Genomic DNA, 18,091 nt, shown 5'->3' with positions numbered 1-18,091 from the left:
TTGAAGCATATATCTCTATATGATACGTGTCTATTTCTCTATTCTTCGGCCTGCCTTTTTCCTTGATGGAAAATCCTGACTGACAGGTGCTCAGACATGCTTGGGAGAAATATGATGCGCGAGACTTTCTGCTACTCCCTACAAAAATCTCTGCATCTATCGGGTTCCTTTTGCAAGGCTGGGACACTTCCAATGATACCCCAAAGTGCTGAAATAGCTCTTTCTATTATTTTGTGTGGTCCAGGAGCAAATAATTTTCCTCATCACATTGCCTTATTTATATTTGAAATAATGCCTTAAGGGTTCTAGCATTATAGCTTCCAAAAATATGAAGTATCTCACAGTCCAAATAGGATACGGATGTTAGCTTTGGTCTGCAGCTGGATTACTAATTTATGACCAATTGTGGCCTTACATACCACATTATAAACTCATCTCTATCACAGCACTGATCTATTAATTGCTGCAGATCTAACCTCAATCTATTCTGGATTTATTCACATCTTACACTAAGGTAGGCAACTGGAGAGTCTCAGGTTATTTTGAATTTCAGCTCCCATTGATTCAATAGCAAAAGGCTGAGGGAGTTGAAGTCCAAAGCTACTGAGGGAGCACTCAGATGGGATTCCTGTATTGGCAATTAGAAACACTACTAGGTGTTACCCCAAATCTAGCATGAGATTAGCAGGTTCCTATTGGGAACACTTTCCATTTGCTGCTTCTCTCCCCACCTCACTCCAGTGTGAAATTCCAGATGCACTGCACATGTATGAAGTTAAGCATAAATCTAACTTCCTGCGGGAGGAAAAACATTTCGCAGACAAAGATGGGTTAGACAGGCAGAGCAGCAAATAGGGAAGGTGTGCTTTTCTCTCCCCTATTAGCACATCTGCAGCCTAATTTCTGCCGTCCGAAGTAGCTTTTCCAGACAATCAAAACTTCATCGGGATATTTCACGCTATTTTTTTCTTTCAACACCAAGTCATCTCCTCACGAACAAATTCTCCCTAGCAAAAAACCGATCTGCTACAGCAAATAACTCTTCGATGTTTTTGTAGGTTAAGCGGCTTTGTGACTAAGATCATTCTTCTGAAAATAAAATTCCAACAAATTGAATATTAATACTGCTATGGCTGCTGCTGCTACTACTACTGCCACAGCTGCTGCTACTAACCACAATATGTAATCTTACTTCCTGTGTGATCTCTCCAGCAGACAGTTGAAAGTAGAAGTAATATAGTGCAAAAGTACTTAGGAAAAGGGGTTGGACTAGGTGACCTACAATGTCTCTTCCAACTCTGTGAATTAATCTGTTATTATAATAGCAGACTTTATCCTACTTCATCCAGATTTCTGTGCTGCTTTAGGTTGCTTATGCTCCCCCTTTCCCCATTCCCCATTTTCTGGGAGGGTTACAAAGTTAAAACTTGGCACCAATTGGGCTCAGAAGCTCATGGGAAGTAGGACTGTTCTGGTCCTACTTTCCAAATGCAACCAGGGAGCCTTCTGTGCCTCCTGCCGAGCGAGCTTCAAGGTAAAGGAGATCACGGGACTTTGTCCTGAATGCTAAATAACAGCATGAAACGACTGGCAGAATTCAGACCAGGGCAAGACTGATGCAGCAGATGGATCTGATAAACTGTCTTCCTGAAGACTGTTGATAAATTGTGCTTTTGGACAGGATAAAATAGAGCCCAGGAAGATCCACAAGTCTGAAACCTGATCCCAAAGCACCAGGAAGGATTATTTCATCTATCACAAGAAAAAAACATTTCCCCAGAGCATCGCTATTACAAACTAGCATCCTTGCAGATTGTTTAAATATTTTAAAAGAGGCATTAGATTTCTTGGCTTAATAAATGACACATTGCTTGGGAATCAACTGATTACCAGTGCAGTGTCTAACCGTAATAAGAAATGGAATGGAATTAAACGATATGAAATATCTTTGTTTGACTTCCTTTTCTCATTTCTCTCTGATGTCAACAAAACAAAGTGAGAAATAGTGAGAAAACAGTACAGTTTTGTAATAAGAACTGATTATATGAAATGTGATAGTGTTGTTTAGGACTTTGGATATGAACCCCTTTCCTTTTTGTTCTGTCCCTAGTTGTCAGGCTCCATTGGGAGATCCTGCACTGATAACCGAATTTAGCAAATGCATAATACATACTCGATTGTTACTTATTACTGTAAGGTTCAGATATCTATCCTATGGATATATTTTCCTGGTGATCAAACTTCAATACAATGTTTTGAAGAAACTATTATTCCCAGCACTACATTAGCGCCTTCATTAAAATCTGAATACACAATCAACAATCCTGTCTTGTTAACAACAGGAGATTCCTTCTTAAAGGTTCCTTTCTCAAAACATCCAGAGCAAACTCACACGGTTCAAATCAAAATATGCGCATGGTGATGTCATGACAGAAACACCACTCTCGCATACTTATCCCTTAACCTTATGGGGTTTTTTTAACATGATTATCACGATGCACATTTTATCACGTCCATCCCAGGCCAATCCCTGGATGGCTCTGCACTCCAAGACTCACCTTCTGGCAGTCAGAGGCAGTTCTCCTGCTCTCTGCTCAGCCTATATGATGTGATCCCATGAAAAACTGTGCTTGGGTCTCATCTTGTGGTTGTTTAGAAAACCCGTGAAGCCCACATTTCTCCTACAGATCTATAAATAGTTAGCTGATTTTAGCATTGATTTCATTATTGCTATTATTACTATTACCAAACTCTATATTTTTACTTTTAATATTTTTTTAAAGCAAAACATTGGTTAGCTACCTTTGAAAGTGCACCAGAGCAGAAAGTTTGCAAGTACATCAATAACAAGAATAGAGTAACAGAAAAATGCAGAAAGGAATAGTGGCTCAAAGGTACATGGCTATACATATCAGCAATGAGATTAAAAAGAGAGTTGTAGTAACAAAATTCCCATAGAATCCTGGTCCAGGGGAAGGGATTGAACACTCAGCAAGTGTAAACCTATGAGAGGAACAACAAATAAAAGACAATAAAAGCTGGAAGTGTTATATACAGATGTCAGAAATTTGTTGTAGAAAGAAAAAGTTTCCAGAATGATGATGATGGCTACTGTTTCACAACAAATTCTACAACAAATTTCTGACATCTGTATATAACACTTCCAGCTTCCATTGTTGCATTGACATTTTAATCCAATATTACTAGAACTGAAGGAAGTTTGGGTATTTACAATCTTAAGGTCCCCCAATGGATGAATATTGACTGTGAACAATTAGTGTATCTATCAAGCAGCTAGGTTACGGCTTGATTGGTGCTGTACAACGTTGTTCTCCCTCAGTTCCTAATTGATACAGTCCATTAACAGATGCACACCATGTCAGCATAACTTTGTTCTTCCATTTTATTTTATTCTTGCAGCTACTGCTTTGTCATCTTGTCTATCAGTTTCCTGAATCTCATTTGCTTTCACTGCTAATTCAGTCCTGTTGCCTGTGATTGCTTCCAAGATTTTATTTACGTGCCTGTGGCATCATCATGTCATCTGCAAAGCCACAGCATCACCCACAAAATCAAATCCGTTACTAAAACATTAATTTACCATGTTTAATGTTTTCAGATGAGGCTTGATAATAAAGAAGAAGGAGAGGAAGCAACCTAAATTAAATTACTCAAAATGGAATGTACTTTTCCACAGTCATAAAACAAACATCTAATGTGAAAAGGAGGAACAGTCCATCAAGTTTATTCTCAGAAGAATAAAACTCTTGTTAATGTGTCAGTACACATTCCAGGATGCATTCTTCTTTCCATTGAAGTCTGAGAAATGAGTAACTTATGAATTTTGGTTAAACACAACAATTTAATTTTCTGCTGCTAGATGAAGTCATTTAATGGCACAACAGGCAGTGGAAAACAAATAAAATTCAAAAAAAAAAGGAAGAAATCTAGCTATGGTTTACACTCCCTATGCCAATAGTGTGGGGCGTATTATGCTTTTTTCTCTTGTGATGGGCAGTTTGTTTATTCTTCTACCAGCTGTATTAATTTAATGTATTATTCATCTGATGAGACCACTAGAATATTTAGCAGTTTATTTTCTTCTTGTGCTGTTTCTTAAGTGGATCCATATTTGTCCTAGGTGGAGTATAACAACATCCTTTGTTGCTGGGATACTATGATTCTACAGTGATTTATTATTATTTTAACCAATAATTAAGATATGGTAGCCTAGAATTTCAGTTAACAATTTTCATGAACTGAGTGCAGTTGTTGAGTCTGTCAAGCTATCAATGAAAGGGAAGTCAGGAATTTCCTTTCAGAGGGAAGCAAATCAAAACGACAAAAATCTAGAGAGATGTGAAATTAGTTTATGAAAAGAGCCTTTGACTTTTTAATGTCAAGCTCTGCCAAGATTAGAGCATTTCAAACTGCTTTGGCTTTTGTATTTCTTTAGCGAGCCAAATAACCAAACAAAGATATTGGCTGCATTCAGTAGTTGACTGGTGTTGCTTGTTTAGAATTGAAAGAGTCAGATTCTGTTTTTAGTCCTGAATCTGGACTCCATAAACATCCCCAATATGGAAACTTCTTCACAGAGGGCAATTTTATTCCATTCGCCCCCCACCCCCACCCCCCATGCAATGATTCAAAGACTTTTTGCATCTTTGGTTTTATGTAGCCAAATATTCAATATACTCATCAGGAACCTTATTATAGTGGAATCATACAAAACACTTGTTTCTGAAGTAAAGAACAAAAAAATAATAATCCTTGAACCTCCTTACTTTTTTTCCTAAATAGAAGACATTGTTCCAGAATAAGATTACTGAGCTTTAAGACAAAAACAGCCGAATCCATTTAGATTTGTCATTGGAACGAAGTCTGTCACAAACTGCTCTCTAAAATGGAAGTTCTCTACTTTCACAAGCCTTCCTCCCCCCCCCTCTACATGGGAAACTTCTCTCTTACACAGGAGAATTCAAAAATTGGTTAGGCCCCCAAACTACACATGCAAGTCTCTCAAGCAATTGGAAGAAACAAGGACCTGTCTCAGGGAAATCCCTTACAAAGGATTTCCTGACAGTTAAACTAGAACTGAGCTTTGCTGAAAAACTTAACGCAACTGTGCTTTCTTCTCATGGTGTTGGGATCTGTGTTAAAGGATCAGTATTTTTCCCACTGATTTTCATTGCTCCAGGATTGTCTGTACTGTATTAATGTTGTGCTAGCACTTTGTACAGGAAAGGTCTCAACTATAGGCACACTGGTGTGGTGTGACCTTCTAAGTTTGGTTGCTTTCTTGCAAACTTTCAATGGGGAGTGGGGGGTGCAGTTTTCAGCACACTCCCTTTGTGTCTAGACTAGACTAGACTAGACTAGACTAGATTAGACTAGACTAGACTAGAATAGAATAGAATAGAATAGAATAGAATAAAGAGTTGGAAGGGACCTTGGAAATCTTCTAGTCCAACCCCCTGGTTAAGCAGGAAACCCACCCTCCCCATCACAAAGTGGCAGGCAGGTCCATGGGTCAATCGTTATTTTAAAACTTTTAGCTATTTTAATGAATGTAAATTTGTTTTGCCTCCTTTTTTATTTCTTTATTTCCTTGCAAAATTAATACATCTGTTGTAAAAAAAGAAAATCAGTTAAAGGAGTTTTAGGGAGAATTATAATATCAAATTCAATATTTGTCATAATTTCTTTCTGTTCTGCATTGGTCAACCCAGATATAGATATTATGTCTAGATCTTGTCACCACATTTTAGGAAGGATACTGACAAAGTGCAAAGTATCTGGAGGAAGACAGCTAAGATTTTTTAAAAATCCTAGAAGAGTTAGAAAAATAAGGAGAATCGTTGGAGGTGTTGTATGTCAAGTCAATTTGTTGAAATTGGCATACAAGGCTAAATAAATATACAGTAGTCAATCTATCTTTTTTTTAGGTTGGAGAAGTGGAGAATTAGGGGGGGGAAGTACTATTTTTAAATATTTGAAGGACTGTTATGTAAAAGATACAACACAATTGTTCAGAGTTGTTTGAGTGAGAAGAAGTAATGGGCTTAAAAAGAAAGAATCAGATCTAAGTTGAAAACCTAGTTTGGTGTTGAATTAAAGGTATTATGGTAGAAACAGGAAAACTAAGTTACAATGCCTTAGACACCAAGCGAACTGCCAAGCGATTTTTAGCCCTAAGAAGTGGGTTAAAATGGCAAATCATTTCTAAAAAAATGTTGTGTCAAGAGTTCATGCAGTTGCCAGTAGTCAAAACTGACTCAAAGACACACACAAGCTGGTCATCAGGAAAAAATATGTGCAATCAATAAAAATATATTCAAAAATATTTTAGGAAGATGATGGACTTTGAAGGAGATTCTTAAACAGAAGCTTGAGGATAATATTACAGTAGTATAGTCTTCAACTGTGTAATGGCTACACTGTTTGGAGTAGAAGAGACCCATATACCTTTCACTTCTTGCTTTCTGTAATAATACAAAATGTATGGGATCCTATCATGCATGTGTTAGACCTAGAAATATGTTTTGACAAAGTCGGGGGAGAATGTCCTTCAATTTTGAAGGATGCTAAGCCAATGTTAGTGTGTACACTAGTGCTCTCATATCTTTTCTGTCCCCCGTTGACCGGAAATCATGCTATTGAATGTCTGCAATCATAATACCAAAATTTAGGAAAAAAGTAGTTGTGGGGTCACTTGAAAATTGGCTCAGAGGTTTCCAAGTACTGGTCTATACCTTCAAAAAGTTCATGAATAGTAAAGTTTATTCCCTTGGATCCAACAATATAAAATGGATTTAGATTTTATGATCTTGGGAAAAGAAACTGAACTCAAAGTATGTGGGGGGAGGGAGGGTCAAGAGAGTTCCTATGTTTTCCCTTCTATTTTATGATCAGCATTTTCCAGATCCTGTCAACAAGTGCCAGTCTTTTGTATTAAATCTCTGTTTATTCCACTGGGAAAGATAAAAGCTAAATAAAAAAAAGGTGCACATGGCTTTGTCTACGTATGAATCACAAAATTAAAATGTGTTTGCAGTTTTGCTCCCATTCTGTAATTATATTTTAGATATACTTTTTTTATTTCTTATGAGGACCCATAAGTATGTAATTATGAATTTGTTCTAGTTATCCTTCTCCCTGAAAAATCTCTAATCAGATTTCCTGTAAATATGGATTTTTCAGAAGTCAAACTAAAGTTAGAATTTAAAATGATGATTAATCAGTAGCAGACTTAACTATTGAAACTATTAAGGAAGGAAGACTTACCATACTCAGGACATTATTCAGTACATATATTTTGTATTTTTTTATATTTTTATGATGAGTGTATTTTTATGATGAATATGATCACGATTTATCACTTGCAGCTTTCATGTACACTGAGAGCTTATGCACTGGAGACAAATTCCTTGTGCGTCTAATCACGCTTGGCCAATAAAGAATTCTATTCTATGCACTGTGTGCTAAATAATAGGAATGAATAAACCTTTGTACTGGTCCTCTTAGATTAAAATGGGCAAAAGTGATAGGTAGAATATAAGATCATGCTCATACAGTAATTGTTCTCTCACACAAACAGCATTAATTAAACACCATTAAGCAAAGCCTTTTGGCCTCCAAAATTGAAATAAAATGACATTGAAAGATATAAAGTCTAAGTAACATTAAATACATGGATAAAATTAATGCTACCGTGAAGACATCGGTGATTCAGAAGCATTCTTTTTTATTGCTTAATGTAAGAAAGGGTAGCATTGATACTCACCATATTGGTACCAACATCTGGCCCATTGGCAAACTGACATTCTTCTGCATGGCCGTTACAGAAGCAACTGCCACGGACAATTAGGTCATAGATGGCATAATGGGCAAATCTGTGCGGTTTCTCCAGCAGTCCCGAGCCTTGGCAAGGACACTCTTGCCTCTTTAATAAAAGGAGCCGCAAATTGGTGAGCTTCAAGACAGCTTGTGCTTCGGGACTGTATGGATCTTCAATCTTGTTAGTAGGCGTTAAAGCACGGAAGATCACCTGAAAAGGGAAAGAGAATAGTGTTAAATATACATACGGGTGAGTGTGTGTGTGTGTGTGTGAGAGAGAGAGAGAGAGAGAGAAGAGAGAGAGAGAGAGAGAGAGAGAGAGAGAGAGAGAGAGAGAGAGAGAGAGAGAGAGAGAGAGAGAGAGTATATAACCCCTCCCTTCAGAGACTGGGCCCCAGGGCAGTATTCCAACATGATAATGACCCCATATTTCCAAAATGACCACTGCCTTGCTAAAGAAGCTGAGAGTAAAGGTGATAGACTGGCCAAGCATGTCTCTAGATCTAAACGCTATTGAGCATCTGTGGGGCATCCTTAAATGGAAGGTGGAGGTGCGCAAGGTCTCTAACATCCACCAGCTCTGTGACATCATCATGGAGGAGTTGAAGAGGACTCCAGTGGCAACCTGTGAAGCTCTGGTGAATTCTATGCCCAAGAGGGTTAAGGCTGTGATGGAAAATAATGGTGGCCACACAAAGTATTGACATTTTGGACCCCATTTGGACATTACCACTTAGGGGATGTACTCACCTGTTGCCAGCTGTTTAGACATTAATGGTTGTGTGTTGCGTTATTTTGAGGGGACAGCACATTTATACTGTTATACAAGCTGTATAACTCACTACTACATTGTAGCCAAGTGTCATTTCTTCAGTGTTGTCACATGAAAAGATAAATATTATCAAAATGTGAGGGGGTGTTCTCACTTCTGTAATCACACACACATATACACAAACACATACACACACATATATACATATGCCTATGAATATGCATATACATATACATAAATGCACATACAATACACACACTCCAGGGGTGAGTTCCTGCCAGTTCCAACCTCTTCTATAGAAGAGGTTCCACAAATCTACAGTGCCGTTTAGAACCAGTTCCAGCTCCCTCCCCCCGCCCGTCCGCACATCATCAAGATGAAGAGCGAGAGGAGGAATTCTGGGAGTTGAAGTCCACAAGTCTTAAAGCTATCAAGTTTGAACACCCCTGGGGGGGGGTTCTAAAGGGTTAGGGGTGCAAGGGTCTTGTAACTTGACAGCTTTAAGACTTGCACACTTCAATGCCAGAGTTCCTGAGCCAACATTTTGGTTGCTACGCAAGAGCGTTGTTAAGTGAGTTTCACCACATTTTACAAGTTGACGACGCCCACCCAGTCACATGGCTGGCAAGCCACTCCCACCCAGTCACATGACTGACAAGCCACTCCCACCCAGTCACATGGCCGGCAAGCCACTCCCACAAAGCAGGCCACACCTACAGAAGACGTTCTAAAAAAATTTGAAACCCACCACGGATACACTCACACACACACAAAATCAACTGAGCATAGTTCACTTCAATGTGTTGGGTAAAATCAGCCTATGATGCACTGTGACAAACCCGGAAAAATGGGCTACTTCTGTAGAAATTTAAAATACGTAACTTCAGACATCCACCACAAACCATGAAGATGAAAGAATGATGTAACATATTGCATGTTATGAAATCACATCTCAAAGCCACCTTTTCATACTTGGATCTTGATGTTAGATGCAGGCATGTAATTTCCAGGGCTCCATCCATCACCCCTGCCACACATAAATACAATAGTGGATTATGAAAACACAGCCAGTGTTTTTATAGCAGTTCAGGTGATATGGTTTCAGAGGATATTCCAGTAAATTCAGTTTGGACTTTATCCCAATATTCAAGATAATCGAATCATAGTCTCCAGACTGAACACCACTCGCTGAAGAAATTCGTGACAGAGTGACAAATTTCATGAATTACAATTTGGGACGCCAGCAAAAGTAGTGTGAGCTCTCTCACTTGCTCTGTATTTTGTGTAGCAGCTATTTCTGCTTGAGCAGTGAGGTTGGAATATTTCTATAAACACTGCAATTTACTCAAGCCATTTTTACAGACTTATATATATTTTATAAAAATCCTCCTTCCCAAATACGCTCTGTTTAAAATTGTTTCCCTGTTTTTTGCTTTACAGATTAAGGAAAAACATTCTGGAATTATACTTGGGGTATACTTCCAGGATGCAGCAATAGGATCCTAGGAAATGAACCTTGTCAAGGAAACACAAGTCAGCTATATAACTTGAGAACTGCAGAAGCATCCATGCCTGACAAAGAAATGACAGAAAAGCCAACAGTGCACGCGTTTCTTCTGCTACTCTGAGTTTAGCAGTGCTCCCTTCCACTTTCTTTCCATTTTTTTCTTTAGGGGACATGGATGCAGAAGGCCTAGAGTTCAAACCAGAGATATCTCTTGCTCATGGGAGCAATGGGCAACTTGCCCAGCCTGTGTAAACAGTGCAGGTGCTTGCACTTTCCCTGATCAATGAAAGCATGAGAAAACAACCCAGCCTCTTTCTAGCCAGCTGCCTGCATTCCCCTAATGAATGAAACCCTGCGCAAATAGCCCATTCTGTTTAGCACAGGTGCCCAGCATTCCTTCCACCCAGGGAATTAAGGGCCAGTGACCAAGTTTACTCAATGCACATGCCTGCTTTAGCTTGGGTAATGGAAACAAAGACAAACAGACCAGCTTATTCAGTTCAAAATCACACCAATTCGGAGGAGGAGCCAACGTTGCGACAATACGGATGTGCGGTCTCGATGCTCTGAGACCGCAGCCGATACTTTTGCCGCTGGGTGGTTCAATCAGACCTAAACCATCCCGCAGAGATGGTGAACAGGAAGAATATGTCTTGCTGATTTCAGGAACATCGCAAAGTCCCTGATTGATCCAAGAAAAGTTCTTGAAGCGGCGACAAAAAATCCAGCCATTAGGCTGATGAAGTCAGGGCGGCTGCAAAATGGAAGGATACAGAAAAGAGAAAGTGTTTCCAGTTGGTGAGGAATTTTTACCGTTTTAAAAGAGACTGCCTATAAAAAACTTAAAATTAATTTAAATTGGAGAACAGAAGAAATAAGCAGCGGAATTAAGTTTGGAATTGTTTTGGACAGTGGGTTATCTTACTTTTTAAATGCTATCTTCATGGATGAAATTTATGCAAGCCTTTTAAAACAAATGGATTAAGTTTTCTTCTATTTTTTTCTTTTATTATTCTTTGTAACCTATGGACTAAAATTCTCCTCTTTCATTACTGTGGGTGTTCTTCTCACTCATTCAAGAATCTGACTTTTTTTAAAACTTGAAATACAAAAAAGATACAAAAAGAAACAAAGAAAATTGCAACAATAACACTGCTACTCGGAGGCTGGAGGTTTGTGTATTGGAAATGAAACACTTTTTTCACCGATTATCCTGGCTTGGCACTCCAAGGTCTCACTGCTTGTTTATAGAGAGCGATAAGAGGAAAAGCATACAGATGTCCCTTTGAAGTATATCTTTAACCAGAGAAAAGTGAAAATAAAACGTTATTGTGAATCTATGCTTAATCTTGTTAAAACCTTCCAAGCTAGAGCAGCAGTGCTTGTTAACTGGAGATAATGGCACAATTTCAGAAAGAAACTTTAAGTCTGCAAAAGATATTCTCAGAAATACAGAAATTATAAAACACATATAAGAAGATAGAGAAGAAGTTGGAAGACTTAGAATATCTAATAGTAAAATATGATGAAGAGGTTGGAGATGTTTATCAAGTGGAAAAAGTGGTGGTTAAAATCCTAAAAATTGAAGAGGAAAATGAATATAAAGAAATTAAATTTGCTGATATTTATGGTGATTGGTTGGTCTCTGAAAATGGAAAGAGTGGAATACTGAAAGAGGAATTAAATGTAGGGGAAATCTACCCCAGATGGCAAGATACAGAAGAAGGAAAAACAAAATAATTTATGGATTTAAAGACAGAAACTTTATTTGCAGTATCATTGATAACACTACCGACAATCAAAGATAAGCTGATTAAGGAAACAGAAGAAGGGCATCGAAATTACATGGGAGATTTTATAAGCAAGGAGTTGCTAAGAGGAGTCCATACAAAGTTGATTAAGGAGATGATTAGAGGACTGACACCACAAATGGAAGAAGATATGAGACTGTTTTGCTACTGGAAAGATACAGGTTGATAGATGGAAGAGTATAATTTAAAACTAGTTAAACTTAGTGAAATTCAGTGACAATAGATGTAGTTAAATAAATAATTGATAATGATAATAATGTATACAATGTGTAGTGTTATGATAAGTAATCATTGGATATGAATATTGAATGGTACCCATGAAAGAAAGATTAGAAATCCTTTTGGATTATATATAAAGGTTAATAAAAAAAGAACTAAGTTAGATAAAGTTAAGTCTTGATTATTAGGGGGGAAATGTTATGATACAGGATATAGTTAAATAAAGGAGGGATAATGATAACAACGTATATATAGGTATGGGTACAACATAAGGAAACTTGATGTAAATTGTAAACAATAATTTGAAAGGAGGATTAGAAAATTTTGTTATTAAATATTATGGATGTTTAGCTAGAATAGGACATAAGGATTCAGTGTTATTGGAGGATTTTAGAAATAGTAAATAAAATGCCAGTATGTGGTTATGTATTAAATCTTGGTATATTTTATGATGAAGGATGTTTAAACAATTATAGTCAAATGAAAATGGAGGTATGATGATGGTAACATGTATAAATATCTGAGTTAAAATACTTGAGTTAATATGAATTATGTTTGTTGACTGTGGAAGAGATGCACGAAAGTCTTTTTGTAACAAACTGATATACTTTCTACAGTATGTAAAGAAGGATGTGTTGTGTTTGTTTTGAAAATAAAAAATAAAAAAATTATTTTAAAAAATCACATCAATTCACTGTTGATTTTAAAAAAGGCAGTATATTTAAACATGAATTCGAAACCTCTAAATGACTTTATTTGTGACTGTTTCATTTCACTGAAGTCCAATATTCTGAGGTCCAAAGATCTGAATCTGTTACTTGACTGCTGAATAGGGTGTTTCTGCATAACATCTTTTTCTGTTGATGCTGGTGGTGAATCTAGAGGTCACATGAGTGGCAATGTATCTCCTGTTCAGAAGACAAGTCCCTGAATGGACAAACCTGCTCTGAAGGCATCCTCTGTTGGAATGATGTCCAGATAGATTAAAAATAATCTATCTTTAAAATAATCTTAAAGGGGAAAGATATTGAAGATGAACAACAAAGGCAACACCTGGACATTATCTCAAGAAGAGATTTTTCCAAGTATTTTTATTTTCTGTCATGCCTTTAAGTACAATGCATACCAATGCATAGCAGATAGATATCTATCACTGCAGGGTGGCTCAGTGGCTAAGACGCTGAGCTTATCGATCAGAAAGGTCGGCAGTTCAGTGGTTCAATTCCCTAGTGCCACATAATGGAGTGAGCTCCCGTTACTTGTCCCAGCTTCTGCCAACCTAGCAGTTCGAAAGCATGTAAAAATGCAAGTAGAAAAATAGGGACCACTTGGGAAGGGAAAAGCATTCTGTGTGGCTTCAGCATTTTAGTCATGCCGGCCACATGACCACAGAGATGTCTTCAGACAGCTCTGGCTCTTTGGCTTTGAAACGGAGATGAGCACCACCTTCTAGAGTCAGGAACTACTAGCACATATGTGGGAGGGGAACCTTCACCTTTATCTATCACTGTATATTTGTCCACTGGCATCAAGCCATCCTGTCTTCATATTATTCAAACTCTTACATTCCACCAATCCTATTTCCATCTGGCTTGCATGCTTGACTGGTTTTCTTTTTGACAGCAGCCAGAGCACCAGTGCTTCATCCATCTTTCTTCCCATCTTATTTCAATAATTTACAAGAAAGAAATGGAGGGAAAATAAGCACAGAAGGGATGAGGTGAGACCAGCAAATCTTCACCTTGATCTCCTGACCTTCCTGCCATTTCTTATATACCACTTTCTCTCCTTATCATAGCCACAGGCATCCAGTATAAACTGGGAAGATGAAAAAAATAGGGAAGCATCCATTGCCATGTGGCAATGCAAACCAACCATTCATATTTGCATCTGCACATTTTGTCATTCACCCCTTGGCCTCCCGTGAATACCTCACAGCTTAGCAGGAAATACACGTCCAAGAGCTCTGACTGGTGGCATTTACTAGAAGGAAGGTTAAGGATACAACAAAAGAATTCCATCAAGCACCTTCTTGAACGAGACAGAGTCACTCACTCAAATTCTCTCACACACATACGGTGGAAAGCAACGTCTTTTGCTAAAGGGGAGGGGACCATGCAGCTGTTGACTGTTTTTGCAACTGCTGGTCTTATCAGGCTGAGAATTAATTCTCACATCAGTTTTAGCAGCAACTTTATCCTCTCTAATAGCAAAGTTGGCCTTATTCCAATGAGATCTTCCTTTCGCTCTTTACAGTTCAGTCTTCTGTATTTGCTGATTTATTTGTGGCGTCTTCCTGAAAGAGAGCCAACCTTCGTTGAAAGCAAAAAAACATGCCGAATGTTTCTGGCTGGAAAGGAGCAGTGGTCAACTGTAAAAATGAGTCCTGAAAGGAAAGGCAGGAATGTCAGTGACTCATAACAGCCAGAGGCATTGGGCGAGCGCCCAGGGGAATACCATTCAAGGCAGACTAATTTGCTATTATTTGGTTTCTCAGCCTGCTCACTTATAATGTGCATGGCCGCTTTTGGTTTTGTAGTCCATCAAGGTGATTTCTCATGTTTGAGGCAGCTAGACTCACCACATCTTAACTTTCCCTCACCTATTCAGTGGTGGGATTCAGCCAGTTCGCACCTATTCGGGAGAACCGGTTGTTAACTTTCTAAGCAGCTCAGAGAACCGGTTGTTGGAAGAAATCTCATTTTGTTTTTTACATTTTACAGGGCTAATCCTGTAAGGCAGGCTGGAAGGAAACATTCTGGTGTTGTTTCTAGCCTAATCTTTATTGCCCTGCTTACAGAAACTGCCCCTCTGGTTAACCCCCATTACATTGTAACAGCTAAGGCGAAGCAGCCATCGACCTGAGTGATGATGAGTTGGCCACGCCCACACGGTCACATGACCGCCAAGCCATGCCTACCCAGCTGGTCATTAGGGCAGAGAACCGTATGTTAAATTATTTGAATCCCACCACTGCCTATTGTTATATGTGGACTTCTGAGTTTCCTCCAGAACAAGTGGGCCAGGTAAAGAGTCCAATCCAGGCAAACTAAAAGCTTAGTGTCAGATGCAGTTAGAAGTCCTTTGCAGCTTCAGTTCCATTCTAACTGTAACGTTTATTGGTTGCCTCTCTTCATGATTAATAGAACAAAAGCATCTTCTTACATTATTGTGGACATTCCCAGACTTGCATTAAAAAAAGCCCTCTAAACCCTGTCTGTTATAATCAGAATGATGCTGGGGGGAGGGGAGGGGTTATGTTGCTGGAATTTTCATTCTCCTCTCCCAAAAGCTTTTGTTTCCAAACTCATGGCTGCAATTCATAATAAAATAGAATATTGGTATCTCTGTCGCTGACCTTTAACAAACTTAGAGAAATCTGGGTGTGCCCCGAAGCTACATAAAAGTTGAAGCTGACAACAATCAAGAAAAGAATGTTCTCTCTCCCCCAAATTTATTTCCAGCAACTGACATTTTTTCATCCTGTTCTTATTTTATCTTTCTCGGAGAGGTCAGCTTTATCCTAGAGACAATGTCTCTGTATTTTGTATTTCCTGCCATCCATGGCTCTAGGTTGTGATTCTTTAACCTCAATGCCAAGAATTCTGTTCTTACAATCCGATATCTCAGTCTGAAGTCTGAGATACCTTACGCATCACTTCCTATAGGTCATATGCAACAGGAGAACTGCAGCTTTCTTAAGACATTACTCAGGCATAAGATTAATGATGGGGAAATGTGTCCTATATGAACTGATGCGTTTCTTATATCTTCTCCCCATTTTTACATCAGCATGTCCTTGGGGTGATTAATGGAAATCAAAATTCCATAAAACAGAATCATTTTTTTCCTTTCTAGTATTTTCCCATTGTTTTCACTGGGCATGTAATAGATCGGTGGCATTCTAATTATTAGATATGCCAATCCCAGTTCCGCTAAATCGTAAATGGACTATGTGTCCATTATATACATATATGAACATATTTTTTTCTTTATACCAGAAAGGCCACTCCACATGTCTTATCATTACAGCATCTGAATGTGCGCAAGTCAAAGACAGAATCTGGAAACCTAATTGTTGTGTCCTGCCGGGGCCAACAGAGCTGGCAACAGATTTGGACAGTGAGGAGGTTGGGGAGGAACTTGGGCCAGTCCTGGAGTCTGGGGAAGGCTCTGATGAGGGCTTTGTGTCGGAGGCAGAGTGGGGGCCAGAGCCATATGCCAGTTATCAGTTGTCTTCAGAGTCAGACATAAGTGAGGCAGACGAACAGCTGCAGCCTGTTCCCAGTGTGTGCATGTGCAGAGTTGCCAGACCAAAGGGAACAGCTAAAGAGCAGGTGTCGACTTGGGAGTAAGGCCACAGGTGGAAGATGAATGGCCCCTCCCAGAGGAAATAAAAAGGAGCAAAAGGGGAGTGGAGTTTGCAGGAGACAAACAGTTTGCTTAATTGGTTCATGACTCTCTGAGACTAATTGCCAAGTTTTGCAGATATCGATCTGGGAGCTCTCCAAGCCAGATAAGATCTGTGACTGTAAATCCTCCCTTGAAAGACTTTGCTGGATGTTGATGAGCAGAATTCATAGTAAATTAATAAAAGGTGTTTTTGTCAGGACAAGGAGTTTGCTTCATGCTCTTCGGAAGTGTAGGTCAAAACACTAATCTTTTTCTCCAGCTATTCTCTGAGTGGGACAGTGTCCCTTAAAGGCATGCAAGAAATGGAGACATAGCATATTGTTAGATTTCAGATATTTTTAAATTGTGTTTTCATTATTTTTTATAAATAACTCAAGACAGTGAACATACATAATGATTCTTCCTCCTACTATTTCCCCCACAACTATAAAATCATGAGGTAAGTTGAGCTGAGAAAGAGTGACCGGCCATCAGTCACCCATCCAGCTTTTCATGCGTAAGGCAGGACTAGAATTCACGGTCTCCCAGTTTCTAGGCTAGCACTTTCACCACATCAAACTGGCTCACTTTTTTTGGAAAAAGAACAGACACATACTCATGAGATGGTGAAAGCCAACTTAAACTCCTAATGTTTATAAAATACATGTTTGAGTTAGCAAATTGTGATGGTCTGCTTATATTATTAATTCCACCAGACCATAATGTACTTTGTTTCAGTAACTATTTCTAAAAACTATAACACGTTGGATAATAAACATGTGTTACATATTTATGTTTAATAGTAATTTAATTCAAAATGATCCATTGTGGTTATTACTTCACTCTCTTTTAATTATTGAAAATACTACATTAAAAAACAAACCATAAACTAGCAATGAGCTTCTGAATGAATATAGACAATCATCTCTCAAGAACAAGTCATTATTGGATGGTTTTAGACTAATTGATATGACTCTAACAGATTCTTCTGGAGCAGGGTGTCAAACTCAAGGCTTGTGGGCGGGATCCGGTCCATGGGGTGTTTAGATCTGGCTTGCGGGGCCGACCTTGTAACAGCAAAGGATCAACCCGTGGTATCTCTTTCCCCCTCCCCGTGAGTTCCATTTTTACTAGCAGAGGGCAGCAGGAGGCTGTTGTGGCTGAAAACGGGGCCACGATGAATTACCGTATTTTTTGGAGTATAAGGTGCACCTTTTTTCCTCAAAAAAGAGGGTGAAAATCTGGGTGCATCTTATACATGGAATACAGATTTTTTTGCCTCCCAAAATCCTGCCCCCTTCACCAAAATGGTCATGCATAGCATTAGAAGGCTTTCAGAGAGCTCCTGGGGGCTGGGGAGGGCAGAAATGAGTGAAAAATGGTCTGTTTTTTTGCTCCCAGCCCTCAGCAGCACTCTATAAGTTTCCTAAAGGCTATCCATGCCCTTTTTGTTGACAAAAATGAGCCCATTTGTGTAAAAAACTGGCAATTTATTGCTCGTTATTGGACCCCACCCACCCCCAGGAGCACTCTACAAGCCACCTAAGGGCT

The 18,091-nt window shown here is 38.8% G+C and overlaps 1 protein-coding gene across 2 annotated transcripts in view; it reads right to left on the bottom strand.

The window, feature by feature from the left end:
• LOC309381830 (netrin-4-like) overlaps positions 1 to 18,091 on the bottom strand; it is a 141,133-nt gene that overhangs the window by 29,463 nt on the left and 93,579 nt on the right. For both annotated transcript variants that reach the window (XM_081933115.1, XM_081933114.1), the window contains exon 3: positions 7,787 to 8,050. In XM_081933115.1, coding sequence (XP_081789241.1) covers positions 7,787 to 8,050 — 264 coding nt within the window. The remainder of the gene's footprint in view (positions 1 to 7,786; positions 8,051 to 18,091) is intronic.

Source organism: Natrix helvetica (genome assembly GCF_964273705.1).
Source record: "Natrix helvetica genome assembly, chromosome: 1".
Classification (NCBI taxonomy): Eukaryota; Metazoa; Chordata; class Lepidosauria; order Squamata; family Natricidae; genus Natrix; species Natrix helvetica.
This window is presented reverse-complemented; position numbering and strand designations above follow the sequence as displayed.